Source organism: Balaenoptera ricei, chromosome 9 (genome assembly GCF_028023285.1).
Source record: "Balaenoptera ricei isolate mBalRic1 chromosome 9, mBalRic1.hap2, whole genome shotgun sequence".
NCBI lineage: Eukaryota > Metazoa > Chordata > Mammalia > Artiodactyla > Balaenopteridae > Balaenoptera > Balaenoptera ricei.
Genome location: NC_082647.1, coordinates 101049584 through 101065919, shown reverse-complemented (window position 1 = coordinate 101065919; position 16336 = coordinate 101049584). Strand labels below are relative to the sequence as shown.

At 44.7% G+C, this 16336-nt stretch overlaps 1 protein-coding gene across 2 annotated transcripts in view; it reads right to left on the bottom strand.

Annotated features, from left to right (window-relative positions):
• POU6F2 (POU class 6 homeobox 2) overlaps positions 1-16336 on the bottom strand; it is a 468326-nt gene that overhangs the window by 21611 nt on the left and 430379 nt on the right. For both annotated transcript variants that reach the window (XM_059932888.1, XM_059932889.1), the window contains one exon: positions 897-1103. In XM_059932888.1, coding sequence (XP_059788871.1) covers positions 897-1103 — 207 coding nt within the window. The remainder of the gene's footprint in view (positions 1-896; positions 1104-16336) is intronic.

Below are 16336 nucleotides of genomic sequence, written 5' to 3'. Positions count from 1 at the left end.
TTTGAATGGAAAAAATGAACTGGATTGTCATAGTTTTAATGAAATTCTACCAGTTGGAACTTCCTATTTTTCATTCCCTAATTTTTTTTTTAAAGATAAAATAATTATTTTACCGTTTATTTTTTTAAAAATTTATTTATTTTTGGCTGCGTTGGGCCTTCACTGCTGCGCGCGGGCTTTCTCTAGTTGCAGCGAGCGGGGGCTAGTCTTCGTTGTGGTGCGCGGGCTTCTCATTGCAGTGGCTTCTCTTGTTCTGGAGCACGGGCTCTAGGCTTCAGTAGCTGTGGCACGTGGGCTCAGCAGTTGTGGCCTGCAGGCTCCAGAGCACAGGCTCAGTAGTTGCAGCGCACAGGCTTAGTTGCTCCGCGACATGTGGGATCCTCCTGGACCAGGGCTCGAACCCGTGTCCCCTGCATTGGCAGGCGGATTCTCAACCACTGCGCCACCAGGGAAGCCCCCATTCCCTAATGTGTAGGCAGCACTCTCAGAAGCATCAGGTTGGGATCGCTTGTTGTTTAATACTTTCTTTTTTCTATTTACAGTTAAGACATAAGTGGTCTTGGTTTCTTCTTGACCACTTTTAAAATTGAAAGTTAAGTATCAGCTAAGCAGAGACAAATAAGAACACATATCTATTGAATTTTAGGCCATTGTCTCTGTTACAATTGAATATATTCATATTTGTAGATTAGCAGCTATTTAATACTTATCACCCATATCCACTAATAATGAAGAATAAAGCTACTTGCTTTTTTATAAGTATTGCTATGTAGGATTAGTGGGATTAAATAGTTTCTAATTTAAAAATGACTTTTCATTGACTGAGCCCAAACAGAAGGAGGGCGGTCAGGAGAGGGGCCCAGGTAGCCACGGCTGCCTGGACATGGAGCCCTTACCTGCTGACCGGGCTTGATGGGGGAGAGCGTGATGCCCTGGGTGTTGATCACTGGCAGGACCTGGTTCCCGATGACCGTGGCGATGATCTGGCCCTGGGCGTTGGTCAGGAGCTGGGGGGTGATCGGCTGCACCTGAAGGCCCTGAGTGCCGCTTGCTGCTTGGCTCGATGGCCCCGGATTCGGCATCAGAGGAATGGTCCCAATAATCTGCAAGAGACAGGCCCACAGGTGAGGTTCCGGGCTCTGTTCAGGGTCGGCACATGCACCTGAAGACCGCTCATGCCCTGGCCTCTATCAGAGGCTCCCCGAGAGCCGATTCATAATCCTTGAACAGATCTGGAGATGCGGGTGTGGAAGAAAGTGGCAGAGGATGAGCATCTGAAGGAGAGGGAAACACACATGGACCGAGTGCGTGGAGGGAAGGGGAAAATATCTTATATAAAAATAAGATCACGGATTAACAGATACACACTACTATATATAAAATAATCAACAAGGACCTACTGTACAGCACAGGGAACTCTACTCAACACTGTGTAATAACCTATCTGGGAAAAGAATCTGAAAAAGAATAGATATATGTATCTGTATATGAGTCACTTTGCTGTACACTTGAATCTAGCACAACACTGTAAATCAACTATACTCTAATATAAAATAAAAATTAAAAAAAAAATAAAATCAAGCATCAGTGAGGGCAGAAACATGTGACTGCTGCCAGGGCAGCACAGATACCTGCTCTGTCTCAGAAGCAGATGGAGGGTGGACTCCTGACGCACTGAAGGCCCTCGTCTGGCTGGGGAGCCGCACCCCCTCCCCACAGGGCTGCTCACACACAGTGCGCTCCCTGACATCCTCTCCTTTGCTCGGGTCTCCCCTGCTCCCTCCAGCCCTCCTTCCCTTCCCCGACATCCTGCTCCTCTCTCAAGGTCGGGGGCCAGCGCCCTGTCACCCCAGCAGGACGAGGGTGCCCCAGCAGCACCCTGGTGCTCACAGTGGTTGAGGGCCTGGGTCCTGGAGTCAGGGACACAGGAGTGCATTCCCATTGCTGCCACCTCCTCTACAGCATTGTCAAGGAGCCTAAGCTTCCTGAAGGCTGGAGAGAACTGGGGTCATAAACGAATATTTGAAACTCAAAATAGAGGTGAAATGACTACCGAGGGCTGAAAATTTTTTAAAAGTGCATTTTATATTTTATTTATTTAGTCTTTAAAATAGATTTAATTACATTAATTAATTTATTTTTGGCTGCGTTGGGTGTTTGCTGCTGCACGCGCGCTTTCTCTAGTTGTGGCGAGCAGGGGCTACTCTTCGTTGTGGTGCGTGGGCTTCCCGTTGTGGTGGTTTCTCTTGTTGCAGAGCACGGGCTCTAGGTGCATGGGCTTCAGTAGTTGTAGCATGGGGGCTCAGCAGTTGTGGCTCACGGGCTCTAGAATGCAGGCTCAGTAGCTGTGGCGCACTGGCTTAGTGGCTCCGCGGCATGTGGGATCTTCCTTCCCGGACCAGGGCTCGAACCCGTGTCCCCTGCATTGGCAGGCGGATTCTAAACCACTGCGCCACCAGGGAAGTCCTAAAAGTGCATTTTAAATGATGTGTTTTAAACTGGCCCTAAAGGTTAGAGGACCGAGGCTTCTCTGGCAGGTGGGGGAAGGCTGTTCTTTGCATCTGGTAGCCTCTGTCTTCCGTAAAGGGGTGGTGTGGCGCAGCACAGCAGAGGCCTGGCTGGATCCAATCACCGTGTTAAGGAGAAAGGGAGCATGAACAGAGGCGTCTATAAGGTCTGGAAACACTGACCACATTCGTAGACCACATTTGTCCCCGTCCACTGACAGGGACAAATCTAATCTGTAAGCTTGCTTTGGGTTAGGGAGAAAACCAAAAATCTGATCTATAAACAAAGAAACTATGATCTCTGTTTCCCGACGTCATGGACTCTCCTGGGGAAAGCTGTGGAGCTCGGGTTGGACACTTTCCCTCCAGGTACCACAGGATGGTCACGCAGCCCTGCCCTGCTGCTCGTCTTCCAGGGCCAATTCCCAGATGTGAGCTGTGGTGACTCGGCCTAGGGGCCACCGCGACACATTAATAATACTGCCTTAGGAAGTGCTGTCATGGATGCGGTTTCCATTCATTCCACATTCTCACAACAGCTCAGTCCCGTGGGCCCTAGTCCTGCCCCTTGTTAGTTGACAAGACAGTGGAGGGTCGGGGAGGAGTTTGCAAGTGGCAGAGCTGGAGGCCAGGTCTGGCCCCCCATGTGCTCACTTTCTAAATGTCACCTGGCTCCTACCACAGGGAGGACACGGGAGGGCACCTGCTCTTAGGAAAGGCCCTGCATCCTGTTCCCAATTTCCCACCGGACGATCAGCTGCTCGTAGACTAAGTTTATAAACGATGCCGTTTTCTATGCCCACAGTACCCCAAGCAGGGCTTTGAACGCAGTTTCTCAATAACTGTCTTTGGAAGGAACGGTTTCTGGACTCAGCTGTCCCTTGGACTCCAGATACAACTGGCACCGCAGAGGACCTGTGAGACCACAGGATTCAGTGCCAAAGATCAGGATGGAGAGACGCCCCCCTCCTCGCTTGGCAGGCCATGTTTCTACCACAAAAGCCCCTGTGGGGGGGCGCTAATGAAGGAGCTGTGCGAACATCTAGTCTCCATGGCAGTTGTCAAAGGCTGCCGATAGAGGTCAAGTAATTACGTGAGAGTGGTCAGCGGTCCCGCAGGGAGTCTGCAGCTCCGCAGTCTCGCTGAGCAAGCCTGCGCTGTCCCCCCAGCAGCACTGGCCGTGAGCGTGTCCCATCCGCGCCGCCAAGGTCAGGAGGAGTCCACATCCATAGATCAGGGCGCGTAAGTACTCTATGGATGAGTGGTCTTGCATTAAGCACCCCGGGATTCAAAGGCTGTTCCTATGACCCCGCAGGCTACGGCGGGGAGGCCTGGGGAGCAGGTTCCTTGTCCTGCTCTGAGGCTGGCTACTTCCGCTCTCCTCACTTGCACCGTGAAGTGTGCAACCCCCCTTGCCCCCAGGGCACTGTGAAAGCTCAGCGGCTGACCCATCGCCTCTGGCTTCCTCGTGTCTTGGACCTGGGAAGCCCTGCTCCACCTGATTGGCCCCAGTTGAAAGCCTACGGAAGGAAGCCGGCTTCATTTAGGTGGCAGGGTTGCGGGTTCTATTTTAGGCAGGATGTCAGCGTGTTTAGCCTGGGAGAAGGCTTCAGAGGGAGGCAAGGCACCTGACAGCCACAGAACACACCGTGATGCAGGCGCGGCTTTCTGCTCCCGAGAAGACTGACACGAGTCGGCGCTCACCTGGCGGTAATGAGAGGCTCTGCCTGCATCCTGGGTGGAGAGAAGAAGAAAGGCAAATGCGAACATCTTACCAGCCTCTTCCCCGGGTGCAGCCTCACTTGCCAGTACTGCACGGTGACATTGCTAAAACATGGTGCCACTTTTTGTCCCCCCCCCCCCCCCTTCGTTCCTCTCTTCTTTCCTGGGCCCTAGCATCACTTACAGAGGGTAGGACAGTGCTAGTGTCAGAGCCAGAGGGACCTGCAACAGCCTGATGGAGGGAACACTTTCATAGGAAGGTTGTGCCTGCGAGGTGGCAGGGCAGGGAAGGGTGGTTCTCAAGTCAGGAAGGCTTCCGTGAAGTTGAGCGTTTTTCATTTTTGTTCCTCTTTCAGGGGAGTTGGGATCATCATCTCAGCGTGTCAAACACGTGGCAGTGCTTTGCGGGGAATTTTCTAATATTCCCCAATGCCTTACAACTCGCCCATTTTCATTTGTTCCCATGCATCCAAGCGTGGAGACAGTCACACACTGCGTTGTTGAAAACTTGTCAGATGTGCCAATTTTGCTTAGGCGGCTCCGATTCCTTTCAGCGCTTCCATAGCTCGCAAGGAAACTCCTCCTCGGACTCTGACTTCCAAGAAGGAAATGAGAGGAATCCAGGCAGCAAAGCGGGAGGCTCTTTGACCTGAGAAACTCAGATTTTAAATGAAATGCCTTTCGCTATTCAAGGGAAATATTTGCATCTACACATGTTGCAACTAAATCAGGAAATCAAAACTGAGGTTTGAAAAGGTGATTTGAGGGCAAAGATAGAAAGAGGCCGCTTTTAAAACGCTTGTAGTTCTGGGACCAGCTTTTGGAGTTTGATTTGCCGGTTCCCAGAGGTAGGGATTTACTGCAAGGAGACGTCATGATGGAAGGGCATGTCACTGAGCAAACAAGGCCACTAGGCTGGGACTCCGGATGCAGGCATTGGACACACAAGACAAATTCCAGCTCTCCTGAGATGCTGAGGACTCTGGCAGAGCAGTCTGGTACCTGCAGACCCTTCTCTATGTAAGGCACCAGGAAGATCCAACTGCGGCAGGGGAGGGGGGCGATAAGACAGGCACATTACATGCAAAGATTCTAACAATCCAATGGAGAAATGATATACACCAAACGAGTGGCAAGGACTATCTGATAAAAATCTCTCTACTCACGTGGTCAGTGCTCAGAAAAATACTGGGAACGAATGAGTGATTTCAGAGGAAGAAAGATGAAGATGGATGGCTTGGAAGACTTCATAGAAGAAATGGGGGCAGAACACAGGTCTTGGAGGTTAGGTGAGGATTTGGCAAGACAGAGGATCCATTCCAAACAAGAGGTGAGAAACATGGCGGTGGTGAGTTAACGAGTTTGCATGCAAAAGAGGGTTCAGACATTGGGCAAGTGACAGGTCAGCCTGGAAGGGTCAAATTCCCTCCAGGCAAGAGATTCCGATGAATGGTTTTTGAGGGGGGGCATGGGGAAGGGTACTGAAATGGAGCTCTTTCGGCTGGGAATGTGACCATGTGGCGAGAATGGACTAGAGTGTTGAGAGACTACAGACCAGGAGATCAGTCACTAGGATGCTACTGTAGTCATCCAAGTGTGAAGCAAAAGGCTTCAATGAATCCTTCATACAGGGGTTGCTTGATTCGTTGCCTTCCACTTCAATTCAAAAAGCATGGCCTATTTTATGCCTAGGTTGCAACATTAGAAAATTTTGAGTCAAGTTACTGCCCCATCAATCCCACAGCAAATAGCACAGGCATCGTTTGCAATGATCCCCTCTGTCTTTGCCCTGACTCCGAGGGTAATGATTCATCTCTGATGAATGCTTTAACCAGGACGATGGTATTGTAATGATAATTTGTGACCTAAAAGAGTTCCGGCCTCTCTGACAGGGGACTTATTTGGTTGTTGCAGTTCATGTTCACTTGTCTCTTTGCTTATAGGAGTTAAGAGCATAAACTGCAATGGAGAATAAAGTCTGTGTTGTAAGAGAAACTAAAAACAATCACTAAAATGATTACTAGTGTTCATTAGCACGTCTCCCTATTTCCATAAGAATGGAGGTGGCTTATGTTACGTATCAGTGTGCTATCGTTATTCAGTAGTAGTTATAATTTAACCCACCATAAAGACTACCTTGTGATTGTGGCAACCCCCAGCGATTCAGAGCCACGAAACGCCTTGGGTTACCATGTGATCATTACGATGCCCTTATGGACCCCAGTCTAGTTGAGGTATTCAGTAGGGACGAATTATGACTGATGGAGGTGAACGGGTGCTGAATTTATTCACTGCTGGCATGTAGGTGTCATCAGCAGCAGTTGAGGGTGGTATCACAGAAGCCCAGGGCAACCAGACAAGTTGTCTGATGCGCCACATGTCGTAATAGCCTATGACATGCTGTTAAACTCTGCCACGGAGAATGTGATTACAGATGTCAATGTGACAAGTAATTCTGTTGCGCATATCTTTAAGAAAAGGAAACCTGTCAATGCTGGAAATCGGTGACTTTGCAGGGCTTTCAGTCCATCAGCTGAGACGATTCTTTGCCCAATATTTGTGTAACCTCAACACTTTTTGGTCAAGAGGCTTTTGTTCACACGGGGCATTACTGTGTCCATTCTCGAACATAGAGCTTCTAGCATCTGAGAGCTGAGGAGGTGCTGGTGAGCCATCACCAGTCTCCTTCCCATTGCTTTCTGGTCTGGTCACAGTCACCATTCTCTCTTCCTCCAAGGGATGATTTTTGTCTTCTTTATATAATACGTTCATTTCGGTCTCATGGGCTCCCAGGTTTAAGGTTAAACTTACGTAGAGTTATGTTGGCAGCTCTGATTAGGATGCTGATCCAGGAAGAGTAGGAGAATGCAACCATTTCCCAAACAAAATTTATTTTTGTGACATGCAGTCTAGTGCCTTCTTGCACATAGCTGCGTCCAAGATGGGGAACAAGAGAAGTGTGAATATTTAGAGGGTTTCTATTGGAGAACCTGAACCAGCGATAGTAAAGGCATGAGGATAAGCAGATGAAAGAGTTTAATTAGAGGAAGACACTCAACAAAGGACAAACAATCTTGCAGGCAACACCAATCAATTGGCCATGGCTTCCTGGAGCTCGGGAGGTTCGAGGTTCAGGAAGAAACAGTGCCTTGATTGATTAATAATATCTGGCAAGGGTATAGGCATAGGAAATGGTGGTGTGTCTGAAGGTGGCATAACTAAAGGCCAGGACATGAGACAAATTATCTTAGACCTACTGGCAAGAAATGGATGACGCACAATTTCTTAATGAGTAACTGTGAGAAAGAGCTTTTTACAGCATGTATTTTAATGCTTATTTTATGGGTATAGATAGGTATTCCACCTCTGAGAATACCTACCTGCTCAATGTTTCTCACTGTCAGTTAGAGTTAAGATCCCTCTACTATTTGGCTTCAACTTTAGAAACACACTCACAGACAAGAGTAAAGAATTGGAGGTGTCATGAACTTTAAAATGTCACTTTGACTCACATTATGAGAAGGATAATCTGCATGAAAACTGATGTTGTAAAAACAGCAATAACAACAGTAAAAAATCCTCTCCCCTAAAAGCTTCTTAAAAGCCATTAAAGGGGGGCTTCCCTGGTGGCGCAGTGGTTGAGAATCTGCCTGCCAATGCAGGGGACACAGGTTCGAGCCCTAGTCTGGGATGATCCTACGTGCCGTGGAGATACTAGGCCCATGAGCCACAACTACTGAGCCTGCGCGTCTGGAGCCTGTGCTCCTCAACAAGAGAGGCCGCGATAGTGAGAGGCCCGCGCACCGCGATGAAGAATGGCCCCCGCTTGCCGCAACTAGAGAAAAGCCCTTGCACAGAAACGAAGACCCAACACAGCCAAAAATAAATAAATAAATAAATTTTTAAAAAAAGCCATTAAAGGTAATTTTTCTTAATAATGTTTAACAGATAAACATACAGAGAGAGAGAGGAAAAAATTTCCCCACTGGCTGGGTTCAAGTCTAGGCTTTGCCACTGACTAGTGGGGAATTGCTGGTGAATGATTTCACCTCTTAGAACCTCAGTCTGCTCATCAATAAAATGGGAACAATAATGCACACTTTATAAGGTTATTGTGCAGACTAATTAACATAGGCAAAGCACCCAACACGGTGCTCTAACAATCAAAGAGGTATTCCATAAATGTTCATAACTTCATTTTTCTTACATGCTTTTGTGGTAATTCCTGGGCTTTTGCACTAAGTAGCAAAAAAGCTTTTTTGAATTTTTCTGGATGTTATAATTTCACTATGAAAAGACTTTACCCTGAAGAACAGAAAACAGTAGTTGACCATGAAAAATAATTGAATCTTTCTTGCCTTGTCACAGAATGCAAAGTTGGGAATTTTGGTGGAGGCACCAAGATTCAATAGGTGCTTTGTTCCAAAGGAGGGACTAGATCTTCATGCTTTTACAGAAGACATTTCTGAAAACCAGTTAGATAATCCCAGAACTCAGGCGCTCATGGTGAGGGTAGATAAAGAGAATTTTTGAAATTCTGTGTGTCTTCCTGACTCTCAGGGATGGGGCATGGGATGCTTTCTCCTCTCCTCAACATTAATGAAAGTGCTTGAATAAGTATGGTCTCCTCAGTTTGGGGTATATACACCCAAAGAATCTAGAGGTGAGAAGCAGTGGCTTTAAGAGCTGACAGGGGAGGAGAGAAAAGGGCAGGGAGAGGAAGAAGGGGAAGAAGAGAGAGACAGGAAACGGAGCTTCAGTGCATTGGCACTAGCCACGCTCCCAATGATAAGTGAGATGCATGTGTTTCCCTGGACTCATTGCCATGGGTAGGAGCCATTTAAAATCCTTGTCCCAGAGGACCCCCTGAGCCATGGGCACTGGGACAGCATCACGGAGACAGCCCTGAGGAGTGGACTTGGAGAAACCAAGCCCTGAGAGGGGAGTGGGCAGCTGGAAGATGTGCCCCTGGAAGGTCCCAGCGGGGCCTGGGAAGACCTCATGAGCGTGCCCCCGAGAGCTGGCTTGAGCCATCTGTCGGCCCAGAGAGCAGAAGCCATCGTGCTCAGCAAAATGGGGCCATTCTTACCCCCCATCTGTCCTCTCCCCACCTCAACCTGACCTGTCAGAAACAGAGTCTGCAGGCTGAGGAAAGGAGAGTCATTCCAATAGGGGAAGAAAGAGGGACTGGGTTACCCTTTTCCACGGTGGCAATAGCAGGAAGGAGGCCCAGTTGGGGCCGCTGGTGGTGGGGAAATTTGTTAGTTTCCAAGTTTGATTTTTGTCAGGGGACTGGGCATCTTATCTGCAATTTAAAGTGACCACAGGAGACTGTATTCCTTGAAAAGCAGTCATGGGGCAAGATCCCTCCCTTTCATCCAGGGGGAGGGGAGGGCCTATGGCCACCAGGAAGGTTGAAAGGGACAGTGGGAGCCTCTGCTGATGGTCCCCCAAGTAACAGTTCTGTCCTCTTTCCCCACTTATATGGGAAGGGGGTTGATAATCATAGATTACTGCATAAAGGAATTTAAACTTATGTCTCCCAGTCTCCCACTCCTCTGGGCTAACTCACCATTGTATGTGCAAGGGAAGTCAAATGAGACCTTTTCATTTTTAACTTTAAACATTTTGGGCCTATATTTAAGTAACTTGGCTAAATTAAACGTGACCTCATTCGTGAATATTAGTATTTTCTAAGCCACTGCTATCTGTTGATTTTAAAAGCAGGTACAAATGGGGACTGTCTTGACCTTAATTATTAAGGTCAATCAATAACACTAAAAAAGGAGATCTTGTGCATCACACTGTCACGACTTTGTTAACTAAGGATGCTTGAAAAATAGAGGAGAAAGGGAAGCAAGAGGAGGACAGGAGGAAAAGAGAGGAGAGAATTTAACAAGCTACCAGAGGTAAGAGAATTCAAAATTGTGAGCAGAATATACATTTTCTCATAAACTATGAATTTGGTTTATTTCTGAGAAGTAGGAGCTGCTGCTATTTTTAGCACTGATTGTTGACGTTTCCGGACTTAAAAATGGATACTACTGAAATGCCTTAGTCGCTGAAGTTCTTCTGAAGCTTTTGAAAACCTGACAAATCTAACAGGGAAAGCCGGTGCACACCAAAGGAGAAAATAGTGAACGATACCTAGGAGAAGGTAGGTCAGCAGGGTTAGGAGAAGGTAGGTCAGCAGGGTCAGGACCATTTCAACGTGGTCATCTGACAGTTATGTTAGCAAGATTATCCTCGTTAGTAATCAGCAGCATTTCCAAGGTATAGTGATGATGTGCTGTTATGGGTCTCCATTTCCTCTCTCATCTTCAGTGAAACCCAAGACTCACCCCAAATTCCCAAACACACTGTGAAAACAGTCTTTTGTTTAACTGTTGAGAAAGAAAAAAATCTAATGTGTATGCCTTTGTTTTCCACTTAGAAATGACAAGGCAGGGGTGAAAGGATTCTACTAGATCTCAGTGATGTAAGATGGGATGAATAATGTCAATTCCAAAGGTGTTTTACAGGAACAATTTGCTTATGGAGCACAGGCTGAACCCTAGTTATGCAGCCCATTAGCAGTAAACATCGTGGAAGGAACTCCACATCTCAGGGAACTGACAGGTCTCCCAGGCAAGGGTCAACTCAATGATACAATGATCATTTTTACTGGACCTGAATCTTTCTCGAGTCCTTTGGCAAAATGAAGTTAGCAGCTGTAGCCCTGTTCTGAACAGTTGACAGTTCCTACTACAACAATACTACAACTGAATCTGGCAAACTCAACACTCTAGAGGGGGGTGCTTTTTATTTGTTTCGTTTTGTTTGTTTTAATTTAAAATTTTAAGATGCATCATATCTGTTCTTAAATATTTTACTGTATTTGTGAGATGTGCTAGTTTCTCTTTTGTTTGGGTTCCCACTCAAGTGTTAACAAAAGCTTTGATCCAGAGTATAATCAAAAGATTAAATTAAATTTATACAAGCTGACATTACACGGAGATGAGAAAGAAGTGAGGAGGCATCGTAACTGCCCGCGTGGCTTATTTCTGGAGTTGCTGGTGGACAGGGATTGGTGCCCAGGAAATGAATCCTCTTCTTAAAACACAGTATAGGGACCCACCATCAACACAAATTTTAAAATTATATCTGAGTTATATATTTACTACACTGAGAAGCATACTGGCAAGCTTTGGATTATTTAGGGGTTCTTGATTTCTCTATGGCATTGTTTTTCCTTTACTGCTCTGCTTAGTTTTTATGCAACTAGAAGGTGGGATGAGGAAGACAGAAGAGGGGAGACTAAATTTAGCTACATGTTAGCTCAAGGTTTCACTGGGCATGATGTTGGAACCAAAGGTTGACTGGCTTCATCTGTGATTGGAAAGAAATACTCAGTGATGCAAAGAGGTTCTCCCAGCAAAACTCAAGTAAGCAAGACTCTCACCGCGAACGCAATTCTCCTTGGGCAAAGGAAGTGGAATTTGGAGAGATCTTTCTGGAAACGGACAGAGAGCTTGCCACTTTCTGCTATGCCTGTCTTCTCCTTGGAAATGTATTGCAAATGGTTAGCATTTACCCAAAGGCTTGGAGTATGTGAGTTTGGTTGTTTATACAAATATTAATACTTTGCATATTAAAAGTATGCCTATGTGAATGGATAATACAGACATACTGGCAGAATTTTCGATGCAATTTTCTAGCAAAAGGGAAAAAAAAACCCACCTCCAACTTTGCCTGGAAAAGGTAGGCAATTGTCTAAACCTATCTGCTTTATTCTGAATGGTTTAAAATCAGGCGTGTTGTTTTATTTGTGCATTTACTCATGTACAAATTGATCACTTACATGCTCACTCACCCACCACTCACTCAGCAAATCCCAGTGCCCAGCACTGGGCCGCACCACGTTGCTCTCATTCCCACTGTAGAAGACTGGGGAATTATCCAGCTATCTGAATCCATGAAAATCCTTTCTTTTGCATTAATAGGAGCATTCTGTATATCTCGTCAAGTATGGCACCAGCAACCTGCTAATGAAAAAGAAAGCCTAGGCTCCCAGTAGTGAAGACGGTCGAGATGGCAGAAGTTTACAGAAAACTAAAACCCCTGCTGTTGACAGGAGTCCTGCCTGCTCTTTTCTCCTCCAGGGAAACTGCTGTAATTGTCAATGACTTGAGGGAACCTCCCGAGGTCCCTCCTTCTGAGGACTGACTGCATACTCAGATGTGTCATTGGACGGCTGAATTCACCCTTCATTGAAATAGGTTCTTAAATTCTCCTGAAAAGTGTTAGTTTTTAAAAATGATTTTTGAAGAAGACAAATATTATTAAAATTTGATTGCTGCATTCTATTTACTGAGGGCCCATTATGTGCCAGGCACTGTTCTAGATTTGGGGAGTCTGAGAAATATCTGACAATCCTAAATTTTGTTTTTAAATAACTTTGATCGTGAAAAAGAAGATAGCTAAAAGGCCTAATAAGGGCTGGGTTATTTATGGTGGAGGGCGGTAGGGGGGAAGAAAATCCCTTGGGGCATCTGGTCCCCAAGAACACAATTGAAACTGCCTGCTTCCCACGGCAGAGTAGAAATGACAGGCACACAGTGGGGAATGCCCTTCAGCTTTCACAGAACAATGTTCCTCCTCCGCAACCACATTACAGTCAACCTCTGCCATCTTGATTCCGCCACAAGGATCCATGTGAATTCACTGCAGGCTTCCACCATGCTCTCAAAGTTCCCCACTTTATCTGTGACTACATTATGATTTTCCTATCTCGAGTCCTAATTGGAATAAAAACAAATGTATATTTCAGTCTGTAATTATTTATGACAGGAACAAGTGTGACATCTCACACAAAAGCAAATGCCTTCAAGCCATCATGGCTTTGGTTTCAACTTGTAGCTTCTCATGTTATTTTCAATGGGAAGAAATGAAAATGCTTATAAATATGATCTAATGCTTCAATTTCCAAATCTATTCAGAGATTTTACATTGTCATTATAATATTCATTATATTTGTCCAGTAGGATGTTCCATGTGTCAGAAAACAAATTCTTAAGGATGAACTGGAAACATTTCTTTTCATCATCCCTTTTCTCTATTCCCCAACGACTACAAATTAAACTATGAGTTCTTTTTCATTTTCTTCGCAGCTGTCAACACTGTGGAATTGCTAAAACATTTTCTTTTTCCCTGCAAGAGAGAATCACAACTGTGGTGAAGCCATCATTTTGCAGAGAGACAAACATTATAAGCCTTTACAAGGCTTTGCCTAAGACTTTAAGTTTTGATGCCAGCAAAAAAATACCTAGAATGTGGGCAAGTATTTCTGCTTTTGCCTGTTGATGCCAGATTAAGTGACTAAATCAGATTAAAGTTATTTATTGCTTGGGGGCACACTTTTTAGTTTGACTCAGCTTTGGTCCTTTGAAGCTTTAGTAAACGTTCCTAAATGAAGCCCTGGACCTATGAACTGTTTATTATATATTTCTTCCCAAATGGGAAAAAAAAGAGCTACAGCAATGATAGCAAAAAACCTAAATCAGGGACCAGTGATCTCCACTATCCCTAATTCTTTGGAGCAGTGGGAGGTGGTGAAGTTAAGACTCTGTGTTCCCAATGCAGGGGGCACAGGTTCAATCCCTGGTCAGGGAACTAAGATCCCACATGCCGCAGGGTGTGGCCAAAAAAAAAAAAAAAAAAAGCGCTGCATGGAATTCGGGTTTTTTTGAGCACAAGCCGCTGTTCTCCTTGCTTGGCCCTGCAATAAACCTTTCTCTGCTCCGAAAAACGAAAAAGCAAAAAGAAAGCGCAGCATGCATTTAGCATCACCTACTGCTGTGAGCGCATTCAGGCTGTAAAGCTGAATTTAAATTAGTATAAACAACAAGCCTCTAAGAAAAGGGGGGGGGGGGAAGAAAAAAGGGGGTGAGGGAATGAAGCCACGCCAGGTGTCATTAAAGAGGCATCTGCTAATCACCACCCAGTCTCACGAGTCCAGGATGATTCATAGGCTTTTTGTGAAGAGAATATCTATTGTGGCAAAACTAAATGTATTTTGATACTTGCATGCAATATTTATCTACCTGGTCAATCAGAAAAAAAGTTGTCCTCATCACTCTACCATGTATTACTTTTTCAATTTCCTCTTAGTAATGTTGTTTTTTAATGTTCTTTAGGGTGAGACCACTGAATTTCTCGTTTGTCACGACAAAGACCATAACTCATTAGAATTATGCTGATGAGTCTTTCTCATAAAATTGCATCCTCATTTTCATGGTGACCAATCTGCACTCTTACCCCTAACCATCAGGCAGGTTTTTTTTAAGCTTTTTTTTTTTTTAAATTTATTTATTTTGTTTTATTTATTTTTGGCTGTGCTGGGTCTTTGCTGCTGCGCGAGGATTTTCTCTAGTTGCGGCGAGCGGGGACTTCTCTTCGTTGCGGTGTGCGGGCTTCTCATTGCGGTGGCTTCTCTTGTTGAGGAGCGTGGGTTCTAGGCACATGGGCTTCAGTAGTTGTGGCTCGTGGGCTCAGTAGTTGTGGTGCACGGGCTTAGTTGCTCCGCGGCATGTGGGATCTTCCTGGACCGGGGATCGAACCCATGTCCCCTGCATTGGCAGGCGGATTCTTAACCACTGCACCATGAGGGAAGCCCTATCAGGCAGGTTTTGATAGATGTTAGTAAAGAGGGCCACTGTAGTCTTCCAGTTTTGGTTTTTCATAGTTTTCTGGTTCCTATTTTAAATGTCCCTCAAAGTATATGCATATTATATATATACAATATAATATGTATATAAAATATATAAATATACACATATAATATATGTGACATGTATTTATATTTATCTAGTACTTCAAATTTGGTACTGGGAAAATGTTAATTTATCATGACAAATAAACCACTAATATAATGATTTTCCAACTGTCCTGTTCTAAGCTCAACAACTCAAAATTTATGCCAATAGTATGAAGTTTGGAATTTTTAATTACAAAGCTTTTTTTTTGATTTGGACCATTTTTAAAGTCTTTATTAAATCTGCTATAATATTGCTTCTGTTTTTTTATGTTTTGGCTTTTTGGCCACAAGGCATGTGGGATCTTAGCTCCCTGATCAGGGATCAAACCCACACCCCCTGCATTGGAAGGCGAAGTCTTAACCACTGGACTGCCAGGGAAGTCCCTCAAAGCTATTTTTGAAGTACAGCCTTATCAGGAATATGTTTCACAGTCATGCCAGATGAATTCATTCATATATATTGTTAAATCATGTAGAAGTTGGCAAAAGGATACTTACATTGAAGAACAATGGAGATATTTAAGTCATAAAACAATTAACTTAATCCACAACTCAGAATTAAAAAATAATCTGTTTAACATCTCTAAAAAATTTGGGACATTTCTAGCAATGTTTATGGTATCAGATTTGGTTTCTGAGAAGGATTCTTTCCTTTTTTTTTTTTTCCACATCTTTATTGGAGTATAAATGCTTTACAATGTTGTGTTAGCTTCTGCTGTATAACAAAGTAAATCAGCTATATGTATGCATATATTCCCATTTCCCCTCCCTCTTGAGTCTCACTCCCACCCCTCTCTGTGGTCACAAACCACCGAGCAGGTTCTTTCTTAATACTTTCTGATTCCTCTAGGTTTGGACTGCAGGAACAAGTCTAAATGTGTAAAACCATCGACATTATCCCCATTTCTAATGTGTTATCTTCATGTGAGCTGAGAAGGAGCAGAAACTCTACTTTTTAATATTTTAAAATGTATATGATTTTGTGATCTCAAAAAGATCAAAATGAGTTCTCAGAATTCTGAGTAGCATGCCATGTTACTCCCTTCTGTGTTCACCTAAGTAACTTGTATATCACCTTTTCTTTTTTTAAAATAAGAGACCTTTTAGTTTTTGGCCACGTTGAGCAGCTTGCAGGATCTTAGTTCCCCGACCAGGGATTGAACTCGTGCCCTCGGCAGCGAAAGCTCCAAGTCCTAACCACTGGATCACCAGGGAATTCGCTGTATATTACCTTTTAAGTGTAAATGATTTAAGTATCTTTTTTCTAAAGGATGTTAACTATTATATTAAAAAAAACTTAAGTCTGTCTTTT